Source organism: Alligator sinensis, unplaced genomic scaffold (assembly GCF_000455745.1).
Source record: "Alligator sinensis unplaced genomic scaffold, ASM45574v1 scaffold56_1, whole genome shotgun sequence".
NCBI classification, from domain to species: domain Eukaryota; kingdom Metazoa; phylum Chordata; order Crocodylia; family Alligatoridae; genus Alligator; species Alligator sinensis.
The window spans coordinates 3,297,588-3,307,726 of record NW_005841960.1 but is presented as its reverse complement, the minus strand read 5'-3'; the positions used below and the strand labels follow the sequence as shown (position 1 = coordinate 3,307,726).

The following is a 10,139-nucleotide window of genomic DNA, read 5'->3' as shown; positions in this document are numbered from 1 at the left end:
CTGGCATGCGGTCTGAGTCAGCACATAGTCCTGGACCAAGGAGCCAGTGCACAGTTCCAGACTCAGAGCATGGCCCTGGAGCCAGTGTGCTGGATTGATCCCAGCATGCAGCCCTGGAGTCAGTATGCTAGAGCTGGCCCAGCCATGCAGCCCATGTCTGCATACAGGATTGGACCCTGCCACATAGCCCCTGCTCTGGCACATGGCCCCCAGTCTAGACTCCAGCTTCAGTGCATGGCTCCTAACCACCCATCCCAAGCCTCCAGCACACAGCTCCTAGTCAATGGCCCCCAAGCTGGCACACAAATCCCAGCCCCGGTGTGCAGCCCCTAAATCCAGATCTTGTCTCCTTGTTAGGACCTTTCAAAAGTAGGGTACGTGTTTTCTAGAACTTTTTCTAAAGGAGCCTTAGATCTATAATGTACATCACAAATGAAAAGGGACTTCTGCATGAAATGCAGCCCTATATATATATATCCCACAGCATGACCACATAACCTGCCTTCTTGAGATACTTCCAACCCCACTATAATATACTTCATTTCCAAGCAGTGGTATACCTTAGGACTACTACCAACAGGACATTTCCTTCTGGGCATTCTCTGCCTGAATTTACTAATTTTTGAAATACATTGTACCTCTTTTCGTACATATCTGGGAGGTTACAGATGGGGAGGGAACACAAATTTGAGGAAGAATGGGGATGTTTGTGTATGTACCCAAGTTCTCTTATAGTATTTGGCTGACTGGAATGGTTTGCTAAACTTTAAATTCCATATGGAATATCGAATGATGGCCAAGCACCTCAGGTCTACTGCACTAGTTATCCAATATAACCATAGAGGAAGGATGAGCACAAGAAGAATATGAAAAGTTGTGTTTAACTTATTTAGCAACACCTTAAAGCATGCTTCAGGTGTAGATATTGAAATGTGCTAAATCAACCCAAAAGAAATCACACAGCACACATGCTCTTGTCCGATAGGGAGCTTTTGGGAAAGATGAGTCTCCTTTGGGTACCACCACTTTTTGGACCACTCTGCATTCAGGCCCTGACCAGGCTAAAGGGAGGATCTGAAACTGGGTTTGGGTATCTGCTTTGTGTTGGGGATAAGTCTTTTTTTTAACCTTATGGATCCTTATGGAAATCCACAAATATTCAATCAAGCTATAAGCCAACAACAGTCAGTTGTCAAATGCTCAATAAGACTGCTTAGCTTGATTATCCTAGCATCTGGAGATTTCTTCTGCACTGAACATGTTCAATCCTAGGATTGCAGAGGCCAAGCAGGACTTTCTCTACAGTGCTTTTTTCCTAGCTCTGGAACCACAACATTCAAATCACTACAATTCAAAGGCTGCACTATTATTGTCCCCTCTCTATGGATGAACTCGTGGAAGAAGATGTGGACAGTAGGATGGACATTATTATTATTACTATTTGCCATACTGATCACAAAAAGACAAAACACAAAATGCAAAAACAAACAAACACATGTTTTCTATCTCAGACAATCTGACCTCTAAATAGGAGGCATGAGGTAAAACTCTGGAAGCATCTCAGGAGCATGCACTAATATATGAGTTCTCTGTTAGAGTTGGTTGTTATCTATTTTAAGCAAACTTTAATACCGTAGCTATGTTTTTAACCAAGGTCCAACAGAATATAAACACTTACTGTCTGGGATACATCTTGGAGTAGGCCACCAACCGTTCTTGGTGCATGTAACAATGTGTTGCTGATTCTCACGGTCGTTCTCTGAATTACATGAATAGGTCATTCTCTCATTTATTTTGTATGATGTCCTCCAATAGTTTCTGTGGAATCTGCCATTTTCCAAATGATCTTCATGACAGGTTGCTGAAAAAATAGTTAAAGCCCAGTTAGCAGGAGGGAGTCAAGAGTGTGATGCTGGGGTACAGAGACTGGAGCTAGCTTGGAATTAGAAGAAACTGTAGAAAGAAAACCACCCGCTGCACAAAACTGCCACACTTTATGCAGAAAGACCTTTATTTCCAAACCTGAATCAAAGAACTTGATTTGTATAAGGTTGTTCATGGGCAGCAGGGAACCAAAGGTAGGAGCATGGAGATCCTAAGGAGTAAAGGCAAGAAAAACCAAACCTAAGAGTACTGTCTATATGGTAGGAGGAGAAGCAGGGAACAGTTAGGACTGGATGGAGAAGGACTCTGAGCATGGTAGTTGAATAGGTTAGGAAAACAAGAAACTGGTCTGGACTTTAAGATGGACATTCAATTATACCCAGAAGATAAGCTTTGCTTTTTAGGAAAAGTTCCTGTCACAGAAAGTTTACAATTGAAATACCACACATGGCACAACAAGTGGAGCTGACAAAGGTCAAAGGTTGTGGTGATCTATTTATCCCACAAGTCCTTGGCTCAGGAACATATACCATCATGGCAGGTCACCTACAGAGTTGTTATTTTTGTATTTATCCTAAGAAATTTATGACAATAATAGCTATAGAGTTTAGTCAATAAAACACAGGTACTTCTTACTCTCAGGGATGCATCTTGGAGTAGGCGACCAGCCATTCTTAGTGCATGTAATCCTGTCTTGCTCATTTTCAGGGCTATAGTCCCGCTTACATGAATATGAAGTTGTTGCACCTTCTCTGAATTTTCTCCAATAGCTATAGTAGATTCTACCATTTTCCAAATCCAAGACAGGACATATTTCTAAAGTAAAAAGTTTACATACGGTTAATCTTAGGAAGTCAAGCATGTACAACTGGGGGAGTGGGGTGGTGTGGAGGGAGGCAGTGGAAAAGTTGGTTGGGGAAGAGTTTGGAAAACAAATCTTTAAAATATTAGCTAAGAATTAGGGAAAATTTTCAAAATTAAGCTATGTGCTGCTGAATAGTGGTACTTAATACCAGAAAATCTTCATTTTCTTATCTGATGCCCTCCCAGCTCTGTGATTGCCCACTAGGGGATCCTGGATGCCCCCCCCACAAACCCAGGAGGCACCAGTCACTGAGCCGGGGGCAGTACAGGGGCACCCGCTTGTGCTCCCCAGCAGACCCAGGAGTGGACTGGAAATGCTTCTGGTCCACTTCCAGGTCTGTTGCCATGCAGGGAGGGTGGCAGGGGGAAAATACCACGCACGCTTCTGGGATGCTTCATCCACCCCAGCCCAGAATTGGGCTGAATATCCGCCGAATTGAATCAGGGACTGAAGTTTTGCACAGCCCTACTTAGCACAGAGAACAATATCATACAAGGTGCAAGGCTGTGGAAAATCTGATCTAATACAGCAGACATTACCTGACTCAGCCTCACCCTCAGATGACTTCTGAAATGTATTATCATTTACACAAACCATGGCCTAATACATCTCTGAAATATTGATCTCTAGCATTAGCCTCAAGAAGACTTCATGATACTGCTCCCTCACATTATTTTACTTCAGGTATTCTTAGCTTTCTCATAAACTCAGTCTTTCAAAATAAACAATGCAGGAATACAAACCAGGCTGCAAAACCCAAATGGCACTGGATCTCCAAGGTCACAGGCAGATCCATTTCATAGCTCTAGATTGACTTTATAGTCAGGGTCAGGCAGTAACTGAAAAGCTTTTTGAATTTATAACCAAACCAAAAGATGTGAAAAAAGATCATTTACATCATGCCATCTTGATGTAACACTGCTGTAGAAGCATTGCTAGATCATAACCTCAAACTGTGGTAAAACCTGGCCACAAAAGAAAGCCAGCTTTTTCCAATTTTGTGCAGGGCATGGGCTCTGAGAATGCTCTGGAGTATTGTGAAGAGATGCTGGTAAACTGCAGAGATGTCAGGGCTGAGTTGTTCAAACCACAATCACAATATTTATCTTGGAAGCAGCTGATTGGAACAAGAATTGTCAATTCGGCCAAGGTTTTGGTCTCAGATTCTACCACAACATGAACATGGATTTATATTCTTCCTCAAGACTTTTTAGCAGGACTGTTTTATGCTGCATGTCTGCAAAGAGTCTTTCAGTCATGCATTTTCAGAACCTCGCTTGGAACTCATCCAGTCTCAGCTCATCCCTTCCATTTCTGATCTTGCTGAAACTACAGGAACATTATCATTGACTTTACTGGCATTAGGATTTCAGTGTGAAACCTTAAGGGCTTATTGAGGTCAGCAGGGAGCTGGCCTGGTTTACACCTTCCGAAAAATAAGCACACTGGTTCCCCCTCTTTACCCCCAGGTCTGCGATAATCTGGGAGCAAGGAAGGTTTAGACTTTACATTCCGACCCCTGTAGATATTTCTTAACCCCCTTTTCATCTGCTGCCATGAATGCAGTAATTGGCAAGTACAATATGCCTGAAAAGTGTCAAATACTCAAAGCTTTCTTCTTTTAGCAGGACAATCTAAATGGGCAAAGCCTTTCAGGCTATTTGCACCCTCTTTTCAGATTCTTCCTGCAAATTCACTTCTTTCAAGACATTGTTACATATTACAATGTGTGCCTGCTAAATCCGTGGAAAGTTAAGTGTCATTAAATTTAGAACATGTTCAGAGTAGTCACATAGTAACATTTACTACAATCTCTGACCTGCTTGGACTTGCTGCTAGAGGGCCAGTGAGCAGACTGGAGTGCCTTTGTTGCATATTTCCAATGCATATTTCAGCAGATCTCCTGCTCACACCTCCACTGCCTGCTTGTCATCTAGCCACACACAGTGCAAAGCTCTGGGCATCTGCAGCAGCTGGAGTATGGGGGGGGGAATGCACACAGTGCACCTAGGCACCCTCCCCATACTCTCACTGACTATTTGGTAGCAGTTGCTGGGCAGGGAGAAGTGGGGAGGATGGTGCTAAAACTACTGCTTGGGCAGTAGATTTCAGGTTGATGGTTGATCACCCACAGAGATGGAATGGTGCATCCTGAGATGGTGATGACCACAAACTGCTTGCCTTGTCTCCAAGAAGCAGACTTATTTTAGTGCAACACTTGTTGTGTAACACAATGTGGAGATGCTCCTTACTGCAGAAGCATAAGTTTGCTACACCACTAGTGCATTTGGCATGTGTTTTATTGCTTGAATGCACAGACATTGACATTATAAGTACAGTTAAGACATGCAAAGTATAATATGTGACAACGGCTTCATTGTTACTATCTCTTTCATTCTACCTACCACAGTCTCTGAACCTCCTGTGTGTCAGACCTGGAACTGTTATACTGCCCCTTGCCCCCCATGTCAGTCTGAATAAAGTTGTCAGCTTACAAGGGTGGAAACCTTGTCTTTTCTTCTGTTTCCTCATGTCTCATTATGTTCATAGCACTATTTTAGTCCTAAGTCTGCAATTAAGCTTGTGCTGAAAATCCTGGCACATATATTGTGCTCCCTTCAGACTTTTCACAGGAAGCAGCTATTTCTATGAGCAAGTATATGATTAAAGGTGTTCTAAAATTCTTGCAGTGAGCGAAACAACAAAAACAAGCAGAACAAACAATCCACCAAAAATAAATAGATAAAACTCCCATTCATATGATAATTCTGTTTGGACTAATATTAACAATGATCAGCCCTCTGAAATTCATAAAATTTACTATAACTGCTATGATTTCACAAAGTATTCAGAGTTAGAGTGGTGAGTGGGTGGGTGTTTGTTGCCACCTGGTTGATTAGAGATTGCTGTCAATGTTGGTGGTGGTGGCAAGCTCTTCTGGCTCTGTTTGTTTGTTTTGGACTACATTTCCCAGCATTCCCTATCTCATTGATCTTCATACAGTTTCCAGTGAGGGCTCCCATTGGAACTCTCCCATTTCCTACCCAGGTTTTACTGTCAAACTGTTTGTGTAGTGTGACATACAGCTTTTGGAGGTGTGTTGTGAAATGTTTTATAAATGTTTTTGAAGTGGTTTTGAAAATGTGGGTTGCAGTTCGGCTTGGTCTCCTGCTCGCCTAGCTTGCCAAGAGCTATAGTTAATCTTCTCGCCCATATCGGGGGGAGGTCATTCAGATGTAGGTGATGGTGCATAATGCCCCCCCTCCCCAAACCACTCACAGTCTGGAAGCAGCAAACCCCTAGCCTAGTCTATATTTCCTCTCCCCTGCCCTGACCGTCCTCCCCTCTGCCCCCCATCCGCAACACCGCACACTCTTATATACAGACACAGATTTAAAGTGTAAATGAATTTATTTTAACATAACCAAGAGAAAGAGCAAAGCACTCCTAGGTGTTGTTGTCAGCAATATATCTTGCCAGACAATTATGCACCAGGGCCATCCGACCAGTCTCTCCTTGAAGATATCTCCTCAGTGTCTGTGCTGCTGCTGCTGTCCAAACAAGTCTCTGTTATCTGGCCACTGCCTGTCATGCTTCTTCTTCCCACGACTCCTTGAAAACCTCTCCGCAGCTCTCATAGATATTGTGCAGCATGCAGGCTGCCACTACAAAGGCTGTGATATTTTCTGTCTCCATCCCGAGCAGGCACATAATAAGTGCCCTTGATTTTCCTTTCAATTGACCAAACACCCATTCCACAGCCATCCTGTATCTGCTTAGATGGTAGTTAAAAAACAGCTTCTGTGGGTCAATGATGTTCCCTCCATAAGGCTTCATGGGCCAGGGCTTTAGGGGGTAAGCAGCATCTGCTAATATAACCAGGGAAATGTTACTGTCTCCTCCACGCTGGATGTATAGTGTCCTTTCTCCATGAGGCCAGGCAGAGGAGAGTTTCTGAACATGCATGCATCATGCGTGCTGCATAAATGTTCATGAGCCAACCCTGGTGGTCCACCATGGCTTGCAGGATCATGGAGGCATATCCTTTCCTGTTTGTGAAAGCCTTCCCCATCTCCACAGGTCACAGCACTGGGATGTGAGTGCTGTGTAAAGCCCTCACGCAGTTTGGGAACCCCTTGTCATTGAAGCCATCTATAACTTGATGTGAATTTTCCAGGTGGATAATTTTGTTTGAAGTGATTTCCCTTAGCAGCTGGCATACGTCAAGAGTTGCCAGCCCACCTGTGCAGGCAGCCATGCCAAACTGGTTTGCCATGTAGCAGAGGCTGGATGAGCTGTTCAGTTTCGTGATGGCCATTACAACCCTCTTGTCTGATTCACGTTAGTGCCCTGACTCGCGAAATGGGGCTGCAGCATCAAGATGATATAATAGAACATCTCCCTTTTCATTCAGAATATCTCTAGCCACTGCTGGTTGTTCCAAGTTGTCAGCACAATTCGCTCCCACCAGTCTGAGCTGCTCTTCTGGGCCCACACCATGCGGATTCTGGTCCTCCTCAGGTTTCTCAACAGAGCCCGGTCATCTTCCACTTCTTTGCTTTCCTCTGGGTATTCCAAGTTACCTGGGTACCTGTATCTTCTTATTATTCTGATTGCTGTTAAAGCAGGAACACACCTTGCCACTGAATACTCTAATCATCATTCCTATCCTTCTGAAGCATTGCAGCAGTAATCCCCAGGTAAGCAACATTTGCAAAAGCAGTACTGCCACCTCCTCCTTCTCCTGCTTACCCATGTTCTCCATATTCTCCATGTCAAAGGACTCTTCACTGGGTTGTTCTCCATCTTCACGGGTTTCATCCTTATTCTCCATTTTGCCCTTCTCCATCAGCAGTGGCTTCTCACCCATCTGCACCAAGCCGGGGGCAAAGACTGTAGGGTGTTCTGTGGTCTAGAGCTTGGTGTAGCTACTTTTTCAACACTTCACCTCGGCACCCCGGGGCATCGGGGCTTTTCCACATTCTTTCATCCTGAGCTTAGCAGCCACTGGGGTTCTGATCTAATCAGTTTGCAAACAAAAAATGTCTTGCCTACTCTTCTCCTGTTAGGCTACTCAAAACTTTTGCCACTTCAGGGAAAACAGGCTATGCTTCTGCAATAAAATTATTTTGCACAAGCAGGCTGGTAGGTATTGATTTTTGCAACATTCTGGGCCATTGAGCAGCTATCCCAAAGTACAATGGCCTTATTTACCCCATGTTCAACCCCATCACCAGGTCTTTGTTGGTAAACTGGGTGCTTCGTCACCTTTGGATGTTTTGAAATTTACAGGTAATGACTTCACAATTTTTGGAATTTTCCCAGACCATCATGCAAGCACAGACTGAGTATAAAGGCACCTCTCCACCCAAATTTGGCCAGCCCTCTCTCATGAATCGCTTGCGCTGTTGACCACAAACTGCTTCACCATGTCTCAGAAAGCCAAGGCCAATAATACGGAGTCGACATCCCAGGAGGCTGATACCTCCAACACCCATGGACCCAACAAGACCCAGGCAGAACTGGAGGACTTAATCAACATTTGGTTGGAGCAAAGGATCATAGACAGGCTGGAAAGTAGGAAGAATAAGCCTGTTTATGTCAAGATAGCAAAGGCATGCAAGTGCAAGGGCACAATCATGACTGGACCCAGCTCTGGTGCAAGATCAAGTCCCTGAAATCAGCATTTTACACAGCCAAAAATGTGAAGTCTCATTCTAGGGCAGGTCACACAATTGCTCCCTTGTATGACAAGCTGTCCATCATTCTCTTCAAGGATGTGGGCAACAACCTGAACAACGGAGAATTTCAGCACCAGGGTTGGACAGGAGGAGAAGCAGAGGAGGAAGAGGAGGCAGCAACAGCCCCTCCTGAGGGTGAAAACATGAGCATGTCTCAGCTGTATGCAGACCGCTTCCTGCTCCCTGATGACTATGACTGGCAGGAAGAAACATCAGTCACCATACACTTATTGCCACTTAGCCCCTCTGTTCCACAGACTAGCACAGATGATGAAGCAGAGAAGGTAGAAGGTCAGGAAGAAACCCATGAAACATCATCTACTACTACCGAGACCCGAAAACATGCTGGACCTAGTAAGTCTCTTGTAATGAGACTCTTGCCACTGCCAGGCAACTCCCAAGTTCATGCTTGTTGGGCTTGGGGGTCTGGGGGAGAGGGGGAAGAAATCCGTGTGTTGCTGTAGGTGGGTCGCCATGTTCTTTCAGTGGTGGTGCATGATGGATTCAATAGCTCATAATATAACAGTTGCTAAACTAATTATTTGTTTTATTTTTTTTCAGCTAGCACAGGCAGTGGCAACTGTGGACCTGTTTCTGAAGCGGGTACGTATAAGCTTTGAGCAGTACGAGTGGTACCCCACTGTTGTGGCATCCGTTTCCATACCCGCTGGCATTTTGTGTACTGCATAGTGGGGGTGGGGAGGGGTGTACTTTCCTCCTCTTGGAGGGGAGGCATTGCTTTTTTCTTTGTTTCTTTGTTCACCATGATCCATGCTGCCTGGAACAGCCCCCTGCTCAGACTACAACAGAGCACTGCAGAGATTTTTGCAGCAAGCAGCAACGGTCCCGCGAAACCCACTGGAGGTTTTGGCAGAGTCCTTGAGTCACTGAGTAAGGATGACGCCATCCTCGAGAAAGTGTGAGACACCATGCGGAATTTGAAAGACATGATCAATGAGTCCCGTGTGGAATTACAGAGGTCACAGGACAGTTTCAATGATGTCTTTCAGAATGTACATAACTACTCTTAAATAAATGGGTACCACGCCCAAAAGGGAAAAGTCAGTCCACTCAGTCCATTTGGCCTCTGTGCAGGAAAAACCCGGATGGAGAATTATAGCTGAGCCTGTTCCCCCTAACTCAGTGGGGTCACGGGAGGGCTATACAACTGTCAGCAGGGCCAGGATGCCACTACATTTCAAGAAGACAGGGGCGGTTCAGGGTCATGGTGGGGAGAAGGCAAAGAAGCACAAGTAACTGCTTATAATAGTGTGTTCCAAACAATAAAACCTTGTGGTTTCCTGGCTTTCTGTGTATGCCTCCATATCTACCCTTACACTGTTTAGTTAGGGAGGTGGATTTCATTCATTTTTTGGGTTCATTTGTCTGTTCATTTTCCCTGCTGCTTGTTGCATGGGGCTGGGGGGAGAGGTGGGGCAGGGGTTGGCAATCTCTCTTGCACAGGTACACAGGAGGGCTCCAGAGGTAAACAGGTGGGCTTCCTGGGTGGGTCACAACACACAAATGCTGGCCTGAACACCAGCATTTTGCAAAGGCAGCATCCACTCTGTAAAGTCACTTTTGAGGCCATACTGCTTCTGATTTCACCTCCCTTAGCTGGGAGAAGGGAAGTGGTGTGTCACCCCCCC

At 44.9% G+C, this 10,139-nt stretch overlaps 1 protein-coding gene across 1 annotated transcript in view; it reads right to left on the bottom strand.

Moving 5' to 3' along the window:
• Positions 1-2,491: 2,491 nt before the first annotated feature.
• The window catches only part of LOC106722011 (complement factor H-related protein 3-like), a 26,700-nt gene continuing 19,052 nt past the window's right edge, over positions 2,492-10,139 (bottom strand). The window contains exon 3 of the mRNA XM_025200223.1: positions 2,492-2,700. Coding sequence (XP_025056008.1) covers positions 2,492-2,700 — 209 coding nt within the window. The remainder of the gene's footprint in view (positions 2,701-10,139) is intronic.